Genomic DNA, 17496 nt, shown 5'->3' with positions numbered 1-17496 from the left:
AATCTTTGCCCTGTAAGGCAGCAACTCCATACCGCTGTGCCACCATTCCACCCACGTTTTATCGGGATGCATCACAGCTTGGTTTGGGAACAGCCCCATCCAAGACCGCAAGAAATCGCAGTGAATTGTGGGCACAGCTCAGACCATCACACAAACCAACCTCCCTTCTATTGACTCAACTTATATCTCACGCTGCCTCGGCAAGGCCAGCAGCATAATCAAGGACGAGACGCACCCTGGCCACTCCCTCTTCTCCCCTCTCCCATTGGGCAAAATGCACACCTCTTGATTCAGGGTCAATTTCTTCCCAGCTGTTATCAGGAAACTGAGCCATCCTACCACAACCAGAGAGCAGTGCTGAACTACTATCTACCACATTGGGGACCCTCGGACTATCTTTGATGGGATTTTACTGGCTTTACCTTGCACTAAACGTTATTCCTTTTATCGTGTATGTGTACAGTGTGAATGGCTTGATTGTAATCATGCAATGTCTTCCCGCTGGCTGGTTGGCACTCAACAAAAGCTTTTCACTTTGCCCTGAAACAGGTGACAATAAATTGAATTGCAGCAGCATCATGGAGTGGTGGCGGCGATGAAAGGAAGCATCAGCATCGCGCTTGTCCAGGCAAACCACTATCTGGCACCCAACATAAAGTCATGAAATATCGCAGCAGAATTAGGCCATTCATCCTGTCGAGTCCGCTCTGCCATATGATCGTGACAGATTTATTTTTCCCTCAACCACATTCTCCTGCCTTCTCTCCGTTTCCTTTGACGCCCTTACTAATCAAGAACCTGTCAATCTCTGTTTTGGTGATACATTGGTCTACATCAAAACTAGCATCAAAGCTTGCCCCACAGATCGATCAGACGAAAAAAAAGTCCTAGTGTAATATAATCATAGTCATAGAGTGATACTGCGTGGAACCAGGTCCTTTGGCCCAACTTGCCCACATCACCCAACATGTCCCATCTACACTAGTCCCACCTGCCCGCGTTTGGTCCTTATCCCTCCAAACCTGCCCTATCCCTGTACCTGTTTAACTGTTTCGTAAGCATTGCGATAGTCCCTGCCTCAACCACCTCTTATAGCAGCATGTTCCATACACCCATCACCCTTTGTGTGAAAAAATTACCCCTCAGTTTCCTGTTAAATGTTTTACCTTTCACCTGAAAACTATGTCCTCTGGTCCGCAATTCACCTACTCTGGGCATGAGACTCTGTGCACCTACCCGATCTATTCCTCTCATCTATATACTAAAACTCTCGTTTGTTTGTTTGTTTGTTCCTGAACTACAGCCAAAACGGTACACGATAGCGCGACAATTTTAGGCACCTCTAGACAAAGGATAAAAGTCCGGGAGCAACTCAGCGGCTCAGGCAGCATCTCGGGACAACATGGATAGGTGACGTTTCGGGTTGAGACTGTTCTTCAGATTGATTGCGGGGGGGGAGTGGGAGGAAGAAAGCTGGAAAAGAGCTGAGGCAGGAAAAAGCGTGGCAGTATCTTTCTGCAGTTCTTTGTTTCTGCATTTCCCTGTAAAGTTCTCTGCTCGCAAATCTTATGTTTTTTTTTTACAATTGACAGTTATCTCATCTGCCTGAAAGGCCTGACCAGCTCTCCAATCAGTAATAGCCCACGAGTTCGGACAGATACAGAATGCTAACAAGCACACCTGCAGCATGTGCAGCAAATCAATAGAGAGTGACAAGCATCTACACATTTATAATTTCCGTCTTATCTCCGGGCAATGGAAAAATCCAACTGGAGTATTAGAGCAAGAATGAGGAAGTTCTACTCTGTCCTGGAGGTAAAAGAGCAAAGAAGGAAATCACTTTCCCAGTAAATCACTCAACCAGCTGTGCGTTAGTTAGATGGGCTGGAGGAAGTAGCTGATGAAACGTTTTCAACAGAGATCCAAGTTTGCGGGTCGCAGGTGGAGTCTCGCGGGTCTGCAGAGCCCATGGCCATCGGTGCCAGGGTCTGCAGAGCCCACGGCTGGGGCTTGGGGCGGCACCATGGAGAGGACCTGGTGGCGTTAGTGGAGAGGTCGGTGCGGTGGAAGTGAAGACGCCGTGGCCGAGGGAAAGAACAAAGGAGTTCCTGGCGTGGGGGAACGCATTGAGGAGGGTGGGTAGAACAACGGACAATGGAGACCCGGCATGGGGGGACCGCTGTCAGGAGGGGAGAAGAACAAAGTGGGAACTGGTGCGGTACGGGGGGGGGGGGTGATTTGTAACGTCCAGAACAAGGGGCCACAGTTTAAGAATAAGGGGTAGGCCATTTGGAACTGAGATGAGGAAAAACTTTTTCAGTCAGAGAGTTGTGAATCTGTGGAATTCTCTGCCTCAGAAGGCAGTGGAGGCCAATTCTCTGAATGCATTCAAGAGAGAGCTAGATAGAGCTCTTACGGATAGCGGAGTCAGTGGGTACGGGGAGAAGGCAGGAACGGGGTACTGATTGAGAATGATCAGCCATGATCACATTGAATGGTGGTGCGTACAGGCTCGAAGGGCCGAATGGCCTCCTCCTGCACCTATTGTCTATAGTCTGCAAGCAAAGAATTTTGCTGTGACTTGTCACATGTGACAATAAAGTATTCTATTCTGTTCCAAATTAAATTTATGTACCTTCCTTGCACTTGTAACACCAGATTGCATCCGTAGGAGTCCAGGTGGCAGGGTGTGTTTGCAGCTTCACTGCCGATCCACAGAGTGCTGTCTCGTCCATCTCTTCCAGGGAACCCAAAGTCAGACCAGATCACATCCTACTGAAGAAATAACCATGTCAGAGCAACTTTATTAATTATGAATGAATGAATGAATGAATGAATGAATGAATTTATTGGCCAAGTATGTGCACATACAAGGAATGTGCCTTGGTGCTCCGCTCACAAATGACAACACAAACATACAGTTAACAATTAAGAATAAAGCATAACCACATCAAAACAATAAGGATACAACATTACGGTCTAAACATGTGGGTGAAAATAAACCAGAGCAAAAAAGAGACTACAGACTTTGGTTATTGAGTAGAATTATCACTCGTGGAAAAAAAGCTGTTTTTATGTCTGGCTCTGGCTGCTTTGACAGTCTGGAGTTCCAGAGGGAAGTGCTTCGAAGAGTTTGTGGCCAAGGTGAGAGGGGTCAGAGATGATCTTGCCCGCTCACTTCCTGGCCCTAGCAGTGTACAGTTCGTCAATGGGGGGGAAGGTTGCAGCCAACAACCTTCTCAGCTGTGCGAACGATCCGTTGCAGCCTCCGGATGTCGTGCTTGGTGGCTGAGCCAAACCAGACCATGATGGAGAAGGTGAGGACGGACTCAATGATAGCAGTATAGAATTGGACCATCATTGCCTGTGGCGGATTGTGTTTCCTCAGTTGCCGCAGGAAGTACATCCTCTGTTGGGCCTTTTTCACTGTAGAGTCGATGGTGATTGGGGGTGAGGGAGGGGGTCCCAGGGTTATGTTTCTGTTTCTCGAACCTGCAGTAAAACCCGAGGACATAGATTTGAGGTGAAGGGAAAAAGATTTAATGGGAATCTGAGGGGTAACATGTTCACACAAAAGGGTGGTGGGTGCATGGAGCAAGCTGCCTGAAAAGGTAGTTGAGGCAGGGACTATCCCAATGTTTAAGAAACAGTTGGACTGGTACATGGATAGGACAGGTTTGGAGAGATATGGACCAAACACAGGCAGGTGGGACTAATGTAGCTGGGGCATTTTGGCCGTTGTGGACAAGTTGGGCCGAAGGGCCTGTTTCCACGATGTATCAGTCAATGACTCTATGACTCTACAACATGGACAGTTTAGTTTTATTTTAGTTTAGAATCGAGTGGTGGCATTCCTTTATCTTCCAAGCATTTAGTTCATCGGGAAGGGATCCCAATACGCCATGTACCTTCTTTACCACCCTGTCAACTTGCCAATAACTTTAGAGATACAGCGTGCAAAAAAGCCTTTCGGTCTACTGAGTCCGCGCCGACCGACAATCACCCCGTACACTAGTTCTATCTACACACTAAGGACAAGTTACAGAAGCCAGTTAACCTACAAACCTGCACGTATTTGGGATGTGGGAGGAAACCGGAGCAGCCAAAGGAAACCCACGAGGTCACAGAGAGAACATGCAAACTCCACACGGACAGCACCCGAGGTCAGGATCGAGCTGGGATCTCTGGCGCTGTGAGGCAGTAACTCTCCACTGTGCCACCGTGCTGCTCCTTGTACAACACGGGCAGTTACACCTGTCCCTCTGACTCCTGGCATCGGAGCACCGATTTGTTATTGGTATGCAATCTCCTTGTACTTATATAAAAAAGAATATTACTCAAGCTGTACAGTGCACATTGCTATGCTAGGAATCTGGCAGGAAACACTGCTGTGTGCTGCCGTTCCAGGATCCTGGGTTCTAGGAACTTGGCACATTTATACCTCACTGCCTTGGTAACCAGCATAAACAAGAACGAGTCGCACCCCGGCCACTCCCCTCTCCCATCGGGCAAAAGGTACAGAAGTGTGAAAACGCACAGCTCCAGATTCAGGAACAGTTTCTTCCCAGCTGTTATCAGGCAGCTGAACCATCCTACCACAACTAGCAAGCAGTCCTGAACTATCTACCTCTTCGGAGTCCCTAGGTCTATATTTGATCGCACTTTACTGGCTTTATCTTGCACTGAACGTTATTCCCATCATCGTGTATCTGCACACTGTGAATGGCTCCATTGTACTCATGTATTGTCTTCCTGTTGGCTGGTTAGCACGCAACAAACTTTTTTTCACTGTACCTCGGTACACGTGACAATAAACTAAAGTCTTGGACTCACAATTGGAACCTGGCACCGATCCCTGACCTTCGCCATCTCTCCTAGAGAATCGCCCATGACTCAGCATGGGCAGAAAGCCCGAGAGGACTAGTGGTGGGCAGGCTGTCAGCACTGTGATGAAGGCCATTGCTGGGGTGTGGCAGAGCCTGCCCCATGTGTTGACAGATGCCCCACATCCTACGGAACTTCGTAGGACAACACAATACAGGGACAGGCCCTTTGGCCCACGATGTCTTGTGCTGACCCTGCTGCCAATTTAAACTGCACATCTGCCTGCACATGGTCCATGCACCCTCCTATATCCCTGCCTCTTCATGCAGTGTCTCTCTCATTTCCTGGAGAAAAGGAATAGGTGACGTTTCGGGTCGAGACCCTTCTTCATCCAGTTTTGGTCTCCTAATCTGAGCAAAGACATTCTTGCCATAGAGGGAATACAGAGAAGGTTCACCAGATTGATTCCTGGGATGGCAGGACTTTCATATGAAGAAAGACTGGATAGACTCGGCTTGTACTCGCTGGAATTTAGAAGATTGAGGGGGGATCTTATAGAAACTTACAAAATTCTTAAGGGGTTGGACAGGCTAGATGAAGGAAGATTGTTCCCGATGTTGGGGAAGTCCAGAACAAGGGGTCACAGTTTAGGGATAAGGGGGAAGTCTTTTAGGACCGAGATGAGAAAGTTTTTTTTCACACAGAGAGTGGTGAATCTGTGGAATTCTCTGCCAAGGAAGGTAGTTGAGGCCAGTTCATTGGCTATATTTAAGAGGGAGTTAGATGTGGCCCTTGTGGCTAAAGGGATCAGGGGGTATGGAGAGAAGGCAGGTACGGGATACTGAGTTGGATGATCAGCCATGATCATATTGAATGGCGGTGCAGGCTTGAAGGGCCGAATGGTCTACTCCTGCACCTATTTTCTATGTTTCTATGTTTCCTCCAGAGATGCTGTCTGACCTGCTGAGTTACTCCAGCTTTTTGTGTCTATCTTCAGTTTAAACCAGCGTCTGCAGTTCCTTCCTACATGCTCTCTCGTTTCCAGTTGGAGATGTTGGAAGCAATAATCCTGCATTTGGCTGCACAGCTCTCTCCAGCTCCATGATTTCTCTATGGTAAGTATCGCGGGACATAGATCAGCCGGAAAGTTGGGCAGAGTGGCGGCAGATGGAATTTAATCCAGACAAGAGTGAGGTAATGCACTTCGGGAAGTCAATTACATATGGAGTAAATGGGTTAGTTATTTTATAGGGAACTTCATATTTTCTCAGCATTGGCAAGGTGGCTTGAAGTGCTGCATGATTCAATTATATTTAATAATTCAAGAGTTAGTGACCGGAATTAGGCTCTTTATCAAAGTAAAGTCTCTGAAGAATGTGCAGCCAGACAAAGCGAAGGAGACAAGCAGTTACCATAATTTCCAACAGTTGATAGTGACCGAAGATAGACACAAATCGAAGGTAGACACAAAATGCTGGAATAACTCAGCGGGCCAGGCAGCATCTCGGGAGAGAAGGAATGGGTGACGTTTCGGGTCGAGACCCTTCTTCAGACTGATAGACACAAAGTACCGGAGTAACTCAGCGGGTCAGGTGGCACCTCTGGAGAAATAGGATGGGTGATGTTTAGGATTGGGAGCTGAACAGTGTTCACCTATTCCTTTTCTCCAGAGATGCTGCCTGACCCGTTGAGTTACTCCAGCACTTTGTGTCTTTCTTTGGTATAAACCAGCATCTACAGTTCCTTCCTACACAGTTGATAGTGGCCATAGGATGTGAGTATCCTGTTGACGTAAGGAGCGGGTGATGCCAGACCACAGCTACTGGCGTACCCACTGTGCCAACTATGGTATAAGAAAATAACTGCAGATGCTGGTACAAATCGATTTATTCACAAAATGCTGGAGTAACTCAGCAGGTCGGGCAGCATCTCGGGAGAGAAGGAATGGGTGACGTTTCGGGTCGAGACCCTTCTGCCAACTATGGTGTCAATAGCTTTTCCCTCCATGTAACACCATAACAAACCCTTTTCTGGCTAATTCCATTAGATAGCCCTGGCCCTGGTATCCTGCTTGCCAAGCAGTATTCCAGTGTATACTGACGAAGTCTGAAGAAGGGTCTCGACCCGAAACGTCAACCATTCCTTCTCTCCGGAGATGCTGCCTGTCCCGCTGAGTTACTCCAGCATTTTGTGTCCATCTTCGGTGTAAACCAGCATCTGCAGTTCCTTCCTACACATACCAGTGCAGTCTTCATTTTTTTGACCTCCAGAAGATTTGGAGGATCTTTTTTTGGGCAAAATCTTAAACTGAGCACCCATCCAGACTCTCAGGTGGGTCTGAAACATCTGAAACCTAGATCGTAACTTCCTTCAAGTAAAACTGAACGCAAAGATGTAGCTCATTATTACCCTGCTGTTTGAGAGACCTTGCCCTCTGCTGTGTTTCCGCCATTACAACGTCTACACTTCAAAGTGGCTGTGAAGTACCTTGGGATGTACTGAGGTCATGCAAACCATGAGAAGCGTACAAGTTGTTCTTTTCGGAAGCCCCCCCAAAATGACTGATCATCCACTTCTCCTGCCTGTTCATTAGCTCCTTCATTTCTGCGCTGTGACACAGCTGATTCTGCTCTGGTACACATCAGACTCCCACAGCTGGATGGAGGATGTGTTTATTAAATCAGCCTGTCTGGACTGGAGCCCAAATACACTGAGAAGATTGAACGGACGGATCGTTGCACCACCCAGTCTCCAAAGACACCAGTTTCACAACTCAACCTGACTTTCTGCTGCCCTCCCTGCCTGCCTGCATTCCCCTGCTTGCTCTTCAAACAATAATTTAAATGCCTACAATGCCTCCCTGCATCCTCTTTCACCTACAACAAAACCTAAATCAGAAGTTGGTATTTTGTTTGGTTATTAACAATCGGGTCTTAAGGGACATTACACAAACCAATTTGCTGGGTCCAATCATTCTGATGTCATTTAGGAATGATCATAAGGCAAAGGCTGCCAGAAGATTAGATCATGTGTTGGTTACTTCTCACTAATATGGTTAGCTTGTACCAGGTTCTGAACGTTTACATCTATCCTGACATTTTGTTTAACTCTTTCCTTGCACAAACCACACCACAGTTCTGAATCCAAACACCTTTGCAAAACATCGGCAGCAAGATACCATTTTGTGACACTCACTTCAACTGTCACTGTTGCTAGTGGTGCATAGAGGTTGAGGAGTCCTCTGGTCCTAGATCATCCATATTGAAGCAATGGGCCACACAGTTCTCTGCAATGGTCCTAGACCAGTGGAAACATCCTCTCCACATCCACTCTATCCAGGCCTTTCACTGTTCGGTAAGTTTCAATGAGGTCCTCCCTCATCTTTCTTCGTAGAGGACAGGGAAGGGCGACTGGGACAAACTGGACAGACCTTGGGATAAGCTAGCACAGCCAACAAGGTTTGAACTGCCATCTTCTGTACTGTATTAATTATAAAACCACTGGTGCTTAAACACTGCCGCTGATGCATAGAGGTTCAGGCGGCTTAAAAATTTAAGGCAGTGGAGGCATTATTTAAATGTATTGAGCTATGGTAAGCTGGAATAGTTTACATCGATGCTGGACGCAGATATGATGGTAACTTCCAAAAGGGAATAGGATATTTCCTTGAAAAATAGAGCTTCATAAGTTCATAAGTACTAGGAGCAGAATTAGGCCATTTGGCCCATCAAGTCTACTCCACCATTCAATCAAGACAGATCTACCTTCCCCTGTCAAGCCCATTCTCCTGCCTTCTCCCCACCCCTGACACCCGCACTAATCAAGAATCTGTCAGACTCCAACTCAATAATATTCAATGACTTGGCCTCCACAGCTGTCTGTGGCAATGAATTCCACAGATTCACCACCCTCTGACTAAATAAATTCCACCTCATCTCCTTTCTAAAGGTACATCCTTTTCTTCTGAGACAATGATCTCTGGTCCTAGCCTCTCCCTCTAGTGGAAACATCCTCTTCACATCCACTCTATCCAGGCCTTTCACTGTTTGGTGAGTTTCAATGAAGTCCACCCTCATAACTTCTTCGTAGTGTATAGACAATAGACAATAGGTGGAGGAGTAGGCCATTCGGCCCTTCAAGCCAGCACCACCATTCAATGTGATCATGGCTGATCATTCTCAATCAGTACCCCGCTCCTGCCTTCTCCCCATACCCCCTGACTCCGCTATCCTTAAGAGCTCTATCTCGCTCTCTCTTGAATGCATTCAGAGAATTGGCCTCCACTGCTTTCTGAGGCAGTGAATTCCACAGATTCACAACTCTCTGACTGAAAAAGTTTTTCCTCATCTCCGTTCTAAATAGCCTACCCCTTATTCTTAAACCGTGGCCCCTGGTTCTGGACTCCCCCACATGTTTCGTGCCTCTAACGTGTCCAACCCCTTAATAATCTTATACGTTTAGATAAGATCCCCTCTCATCCTTCTAAATTCCAGTGTATACAAGCCTAGTCGCTCCAGTCTTTCAACATATGACAGTCCCACCATTCCGGGAATTAACCTAATAAACCTACGCTGCACGCCCTCAATAGCAAGAATATCCTTCCTCAAATTTGGAGACCAAAACTGCACACAGTACTCCAGGTGCGGTCTCACTAGGGCCCTGTACAACTGCAGAAGAAGGACCTCTTTGCTCCTATACTCAACTCCTATTATCGCTTCTCATGCCAGTATCTGTAGGAAGAGGAAGAAAAAAAGAAATGCGTGGTTCTATAAACCGAAGAATGCACGGGGGAAAGTGGTTAATGATCCAGCAAGAGCACTTACTTATCAATTATCTTTTGTTTATGGTTTCCAATTAAAAATGGAAGGGAAAGATGACAATATTGTTTGCATAAGCTATATTGTCCTGATATGCAATTTAATTCTGCATTTGCTGAACATCATTTGATAGTAGACTGCATTTTTATATTTAAAAAAAAATCTTCCTGCAATTTGGAAGACACTTACTCAATGTAATGGGAGCAATAATTCTACTGGAGAACACTTTTACTGCAAATACATGATCTGCAAAAACTGCACGTCTAAGCTTCCTGGTGGAACTTTATAACTTGCAATGACTTAAATTGTAATAATAGTGAATCCGTTAAAGTGATGTGTTAATCACAGAGTGGACAATCAGTAATGAAAAGCTTGATCACAAGTTTGATCGCAATTTTTGTGGGCATTTCTTTTCCAAATGACATGTAGGACTAAATGTACCAGAAACACGTCCAAGAAAACAGAATTTAAAGCTCTGGTGAAATAATCTATCAAAAGATATCTGTGTCTCTAATGAAACTCTCCAGAGCAGCTGGACTGAGCACCGATCCAGAATGAAGCGGCTACAATATAAAAGTCATTTATATCCAGCTGTGTTTATTGGTTTATTCTCATTGTCTAACCGGGGTCGGGTGCAGGACTAGTGATCTCAAGGTTGGGACTTCAATTCCCGTCGAGGTAATAAGAAACCTATCCGAAACATTGAACTGGTTCGCAAAGACCACAAGACATAGGAGCAGAATTTACCCATTCGGCCCTTCCTTGTCCGCCATTCGATCATGGCTCATCTATTTTTCTCTCTCAACCCCATTCTCCTGCCTTACCCCCGTAACCTTTGATGTCATTACTAATCAAGAACTTATCAATCTACGCTTTAAAAATACCCAACAACTTGGCCTCCACCGCAGCATGTGGCAAAGAATTCCACAGATTCACCACCCTCTGGCTAAACAAACTCCTCCTCATCTCCATTCTAAAGGGACGTCCTTTTATTCTGAGGTTGTGCCCTCTGGTCCTACACTCTCCCACGACTGGAAACATCCTCTCCACATCCACTCTACCTATGCCTTTCATTGTTCGGTAGGTCTCAATCAGGTCCCTCCTCATCCTTCTAAATATGCTTCAATAAAGGCTACATCTCCTCATATGCCACATTGGGCGGTTGTAGCAGACCGAAGGTCAAGAACCAAAAGGTCAGCTATCCATTCCCTCCACAGATCCTGCCTGGCCTGTTGAGCTCCTCCAGTATTTTGTGATTTGCTTCACGTTTCAGCGTTTGCAGTTTCTTGTGTCACCGCTGTGTGGTTGAATCTTTCTGCTTTCAGTGGTAATGAAAAATACAAGCAAAGAACAACTTGTCAAACTCTTCTGAAGAGAATCCATCCATAGTTATCTAGTTTGCCTTTGGTAATTCTTCAGAATATAGCTTAGGAGTTGGAATTTTGACTGGAAGTAAAATAATGCATACTGCACTATTCAAATTATTCAACTATTCAACTGTAGTTTTGCAGAATGAATGCTCCCTTATAATTAACAAAGCTTCTTTGAGCTTAGAAGGTAACAGTTAAAATGGTGTACAGATGTACTGCAAGATACTGTCACCTTTACTCGCTGGAATTTAGAAGATTGAGGGGGGATCTTATAGAAACTTACAAAATTCTTAAGGGGTTGGACAGGCTAGATGCAGGAAGATTGTTCCCGATGTTGGGGAAGTCCAGAACAAGGGGTCACAGTTTAAGGATAAGGGGGAAGTCTTTTAGGACCGAGATGAGAATGTTTTTTTTCACACAGAGAGTGGTGAATCTATGGAATTCTCTGCCACAGAAGGTAGTTGAGGCCAGTTCATTGGCTATATTTAAGAGGGAGTTAGATGTGGCCCTTGTGGCTAAAGGGATCAGGGTGTATGGAGAGAAGGCAGGTATGGGATACTGAGTTGGATGATGAGCCATGATCATATGGAATGGCGGTGCAGGCTCGAAGGGCCGAATGGCCTACTCCTGCACCTATTTTCTATGTTTCTATGTTTCTATGTAAGATCTTGGATCCCAACCTCACAGTTCCCTGACAAGGGTAGTTCAGTGGAGCAGCGGTAGAGTTGCTGCCTGACAGCGCCAGAGACCCAGGTTCGATTCTGACTACATGTGCTGTTTGTATGGAGTTTGTACGTTCTCCCTGTGACCACGTGGGTTTTCTCACATACCTGTTCTGGATAGGTACGTGGAGAGGACAGGTTGAGAGGGGTATGGGCCTAACGCAGGCAGGTGAGACTAGTGTAGCTGGGGCACGTTGGTAGGTGCGGGCAAGTTGGGCTTTTTTCCACGCTATATGACGAAGGGGAAATTTTAATCTGAGAGGGGGAAACGTTCAAAGTAGATTAGTGAGGCAAGTTTAAAAAAATATTTTACAGCAAGACTGATAGATGCCTGGGACTCACTGCCTGGGGAAGTGGTGGAAGCAGATGCCATAACAACATTTAAGAGGTATTTAGACAGATACATGAACGAGCAGGAAAGAAGGGACATTGACCATGTGTAGGCAGCTGTGCAGTTTAAATTGTCATCCTGGTCGCACAGACGATGTGGGCCGAAGGGCCTGTTCATGTGCTGTACTGCTCTAGAAGATAGACACAAAAAACTGGAGCTCTGGAGAAAGGGAATAGGTGACGTTTTGCGTCGAGACCGTTCTTCAGACTATGTTCGATGTTTACAGCTGGGCTCTGTGCATGTTAGTATTCACTAATGCTACTGCAGATGCGCTGCTTGCTGTTTGTTGTTTAAAAGCACATTTACAATGTGATCAATTACAAGTTGCCAAGGACACTACTGCAATGCAACATGACACTACGTCTTATTTTGCCCGCGATGTTGTTCTTGAGCTGGTGAAGTGCAGTTTGGTTCCCAAGTGGCAGATTGAGCAACAAACCAGCTGCAAGACAAATATAAACAGCTGGGAAAGGCTACGATCAACAATCTTAAAGACCAATTAAAGCTGATCCTTCCCAACTGAGCTTTTCAGCATTCTCCATTTGATAGACACACAGTTTAGTTTTAGCTTTACAGGTACAGTGTGGGAACAGGCCCCTAGGCCCACCGAGTCCGCACCAACCAGCGATCACCCCTACACTAGTTTTATCCGAAAGAATGGGGACAAATTTACAGTAGCCAATTAGCCTACAAACCAGCATGTCTTTGGATTGTGAGGGGAAACCGGAGCACCCGGAGAAAGCTCGTGCGGTCACAGGGAGAACATGCAAACACCATACATACAGAACCCTGGTCAGGATCAAACACGGGACTCTGGCGCTGTAAAGCAGCAACTCTACCGCTGTGTCACCCTAAGTTATTCATGTTTCTTTAGCCATGACTGACAATTAGTTTCACATTGCCCTATATGTTATGTGACAATAGACAATAGACAATAGGTGCAGGAGTAGGCCATTCGGCCCTTCAAGCCAGCACTGCCATTCAATGTGATCATGGCTGATCATTCTCAATCAGTACCCCGTTCCTGCCTTCTCCCCATACCCCCTGACTCCACTATCCTTAAGAGCTCTATCTAGCTCTCTCTTGAATGCATTCAGAGAATTGGCCTCCCACTGTCTTCTGAGGCAAAGAATTCCACAGATTCATAACACTCTGACTGAAAAGGTTTTTCCTCATCTCCGTTCTAAATGGCCTACCCCTTATTCTTAAACTGTGGCCCCTGGTTCTGGACTCCCTCAACATTGGGAACATGTTTCCTGCCTCTAACGTGTCCAACCCCTTAATAATCTTATACGTTTCGATAAGATTCCCTCTCATCCTTCTAAATTCCAGTGCATACAAGTCAAGTCGCTCCAGTCTTTCAACATACGACAGTCCCGCCATTCCGTGAATTAACCTAGTAAACCTACGCTGCACGCCCTCAATAGCAAGAATATCCTTCCTCAAATTTGGAGACCAATACTGCACACAGTACTCCAGGTGCGGTCTCACTGGGGCCCTGTACAACTACAGAAGGACCTCTTTGCTCCTATACTCAACTCCTCTTGTTATGAAGGCCAACATTCCATTGGCTTTCTTCACTGCCTGCTGTACCTGCATGCTTCCTTTCAGTGACTGATGCACTAGGACACCCAGATCTCGTTGTACGTCCCCTTTTCTGAAGACAGTAAACATTTGTATAAAATTAATTAAACATTTTAAATGCCAGTTTCTCCATTCCTTTCTTACCAATGTTTATTCAACATTTTCGAGCACTAGGGAGGGGGGGGGGGGGCAATAAAACATCTATACAGTCTTCACAAAATCTTTCAAAGTCATTGGAAGGATAGGTGAGACACTTTTAGCGTCCTTTCCCAGGCCAACATCCAGAGCTTTGAGGCCTTGGTTACATATAGATATAATATGAAAACCGAAACTGGTAGCAATGCTCAGCGGGGCCTGTTTCCACGCTGTGTGGTTTACCCATGGGCTTCATAAGTCACCCCAAAGCCCCAAAATGACAGAGCTGAAGCAAGTCATCCCCAACACAGAGGGACCGTCTCTAAGGAGAATTGTAGAGAGCCTGGAGTGGTGAAACATTGCTGCTGCTTTCTGGCCACACCATGTGAAGCCAAAGCATTTCCTTGATGTCAAAGGCTGCATTATTCAAAACCCCGAAACGCTGATTGTGAAGGTTAGTTCATTAAAAATAACTTTGTCATGTCGTTTCCAATTAATTTTATACAATAGTTTACTGCCTCCCTACTGTAAAATCATCTTGTGTCTACACAGGGTGCTGTGGCAGCGTAGTAAAATACTGGATGAGGGTGATTGAGAGATAAGAGTTTGCATCCCATTTTGTTAGCTGGAGAATCTTTATGAAATGTAATGGTGACTAGACCAAGTTGGGCCCAAACCTCTCCTGCATTGGTGCAGCATCCTCTCCTCCTCCTCCCCCCCCCCCTCCCCCTCCCCATTCCATCCCCCTCAACCCCTTATCCTCCCTCCTCCCCTCCCCCTCCTTCCTCCCCATCCGTCACCCTCTCTCACCCTCCCCCCTTCCCCTCCACCCCCTTCCCCCCCACACTCCATCCCCCTTAACCCCATGACTGACAATTAGTTTCACATTGCCCTATATGCTATGTGACAATAGACAATAGGTGCAGGATAGGTGCAGGAGTAGGCCATTTGGCCCATTCCTCCTCCCCTCCCTCCCGAGGAGATAGATTTAAACTTCAAAATGTGAATAACTTTAAAAATATAACACCGATTTCAATGAAACCTTCAATTAGCACCAAATGGACGACGGTGAGTAAGGTGGGCCTAAAATTGTCGTGCTATCATGTACCGTTTTGGCTGTGGTTCAGGAACAAACAAACAAATGAGAGTTTTAATATATAGATTATGAACCATTGGATTGTTGTTGAAGTCCATCCAGTTCATAAGTGATAAGAGCAGAATTAGGCCATTCGGCCCATCAAGTCGACTCCGCCATTCAATGGCTGATCTATCTCTCCCTCCTAACCCCATTCTCCTGCTTCTCCCCATAAGCCCTGACACCTGTCCTAATCAAGAATCTATCTCTCTCTGCCTTAAAAATATCCATTGACTCTTTTCATCAGTCTCTTTTCATCTTTATTTTTTCTTAAAAAATTAAAAAATTGAAGCTATGTAAGAATTCTATAACCAGTTTGTCGTTTATTATTATTTGTACATATGCTTTAAAAAATTAAAAATTAAAAAAAATATATCCATTGACAGTCTCCACAGCCTTCTGTGGTAATGAATTCAGCAGATTCACCACCCTCTGACAAATTCCTCCTCATCTCCTTCCGAAAGAAACGTCCTTTAATTCTGAGGCTATGACCTCTGGTCCCAGACTCTCCCACTAGTGGAAACATCCTCTCTACATCCACTCTATCCAGGCCTTACGCTATTCATCCTTGCCCTACTTGGCATATAAACTACTCCTGATGCACCGATGTAGGACTACAGCAAAGAAACAACCCCGTCAGTCCTTCACGTCCTGGTTGAGAAAGTGGGATAACATGGAACTAGTGTGGACGACGATCAACGGTTGGTGCAGACCGGTGGGACGAAAGGCACGGTGGCGCAGCGGAAGAGTTGCTCACAGCGCCAGAGACGGGGTTCGATCCCGACTATGGGTGCTGTCTGTACGGAGTTTGTACGTTCTCCCTGTGATTCCGCGGGTTTTCTCTGAGATCCTCGGTTTCCTCCAAAGACGTACAGGTATGTAGGTTAATTGGCTTGGTAAGTGTAAAAAACTGTCCCTAGTGGGCATAGGATCGTGTTAATGTGCGGGGATCGCTGGTCGGCGCGGACCCGGTGGTCTGGAGGGCCTGTTTCCGCGCTGTATATCTAAACTAAACTCCAAAGACGTACAGGTTTGTTGGTTAATTGGCTTGGCATAAATGTAAATTGTCCCTACTGTGTGTAGGGTAGTGTTAGTGTGCGGGGATCGCTGGTCGGTGCGGACTCGGTGGGCCAAAGGGCATGTTTCCGCGCTGTATCTTTAAACTAAACTAAAACTTAAAAAGGGCCTGTTTCCAATCAATCAAAAAAAATGCACTTGGTCTTTGGATTAACCACAGGTGCATAAACCAGGAACACTATAGAAAAACTGCAGATTCTGGAAGTCTGAAGTTAGGCCCCCCTCGGTCATGGCTGACAATAGACAAGAGACAACAGACAATAGGTGCAGGAGGAGGCCATTCGGCCCTTCGAGCCAGCACCGCCATTCAATGTGATCATGGCTGATCATTCTCAATCAGTACCCCGTTCCTGCCTTCTCCCCATACCCCCTGAGTCCGCTATCCTTAAGAGCTCTATCTAGCTCTCTCTTGAATGCATTCAGAGAATTGGCCTCCACTGCCTTCTGAGGCAGAGAATTCCACAGATTTACAATTCTCTGACTGAAAAAGGTTTTTCCTCATCTCTGACCATGGGTGATGCATCCTAGTTGGCTGCTTGCTCCACACCTCGGCCAGAGCAGCGTCGCTTGTGGCTGAAGAGACCAATGCGGGAGTGACACGTCTCTGTCGCAAAGGTCACATTTGTGTGTGGTCTGTTGAAGTTGCTGCACTCCTTTCTGCGTGCCTGCTTGTCTGCCGCTGCGTTCATCAGTTTCTCTTCCCCCCGTTTTGAGATGTTGGTTCAGGGTACCTCTCCACATCGTGCGGTCAGCTGCAAGGCTCTCCCAGGACTCCACATCAATGTCGAGCGCCTTTAAATCTCTCTTGCAGACATCGGTCTTTGGGCGGCGCGGTGGCGCAGCGGTAGAGTTGCTGCCTTACAGCGAATGCAGCGCCGGAGACCTGGGTTCGATCCTGACTACAGGCGCCGTCTGTACGGAGTTTGTACGTTCTCCCCGTGACCTGCGTGGGTTTTCTCCGAGGTGTTCGGTTTCCTCCCACACTCCAAAGACGTGCAGGTATGTAGGTTAATTGGCTGGGCAAATGTAAAAATTGTCCCTAGTGTGTAGTGTTAATGTGCGGGGATCGCTGGGCGGCAAGGACCCGGTGGGCCGAAGGGCCTGTTTCTGCGCTGTATCTCTAAATCTAAAAAAATCCTTGTAATGTAGCTGGGGGCGGCCGATGGTTCTCCTCCCAGATGTCAGCTCTCCGTAGAGGATGTCTTTTGGAATACGGCCATCCTCCATGTGGTGGACATGGCCCAGCCACCACAGTCTGCACTGCCTGAGTAGAGTGTACATGTAGGGTGTAGGGTAGTGTTAGTGTGCGGGAAGCGCTGATCGGTGCAGACTCGGTGGGCCAAAGGGCATGTTTCCGCTCTGTATCTTTCAACTAAACTAAACTTAAAAAGGGCCGTATTTTTTAATCAATCAAAAAAAAATGCATTCGGTCTTGAGATTA

General features: G+C 46.4%; 1 protein-coding gene across 2 annotated transcripts in view; it reads right to left on the bottom strand.

The window, feature by feature from the left end:
* The window catches only part of hspbap1 (hspb associated protein 1), a 118092-nt gene that overhangs the window by 52255 nt on the left and 48341 nt on the right, over positions 1-17496 (bottom strand). For both annotated transcript variants that reach the window (XM_078404377.1, XM_078404379.1), the window contains exon 4: positions 2636-2772. In XM_078404377.1, coding sequence (XP_078260503.1) covers positions 2636-2772 — 137 coding nt within the window. The remainder of the gene's footprint in view (positions 1-2635; positions 2773-17496) is intronic.

Source organism: Rhinoraja longicauda, chromosome 8, assembly GCF_053455715.1.
Source record: "Rhinoraja longicauda isolate Sanriku21f chromosome 8, sRhiLon1.1, whole genome shotgun sequence".
Classification (NCBI taxonomy): Eukaryota; Metazoa; Chordata; class Chondrichthyes; order Rajiformes; family Arhynchobatidae; genus Rhinoraja; species Rhinoraja longicauda.
The sequence above is the reverse complement of the archived record's forward strand: the minus strand, read 5'-3'. Positions and strand labels throughout refer to the sequence as shown.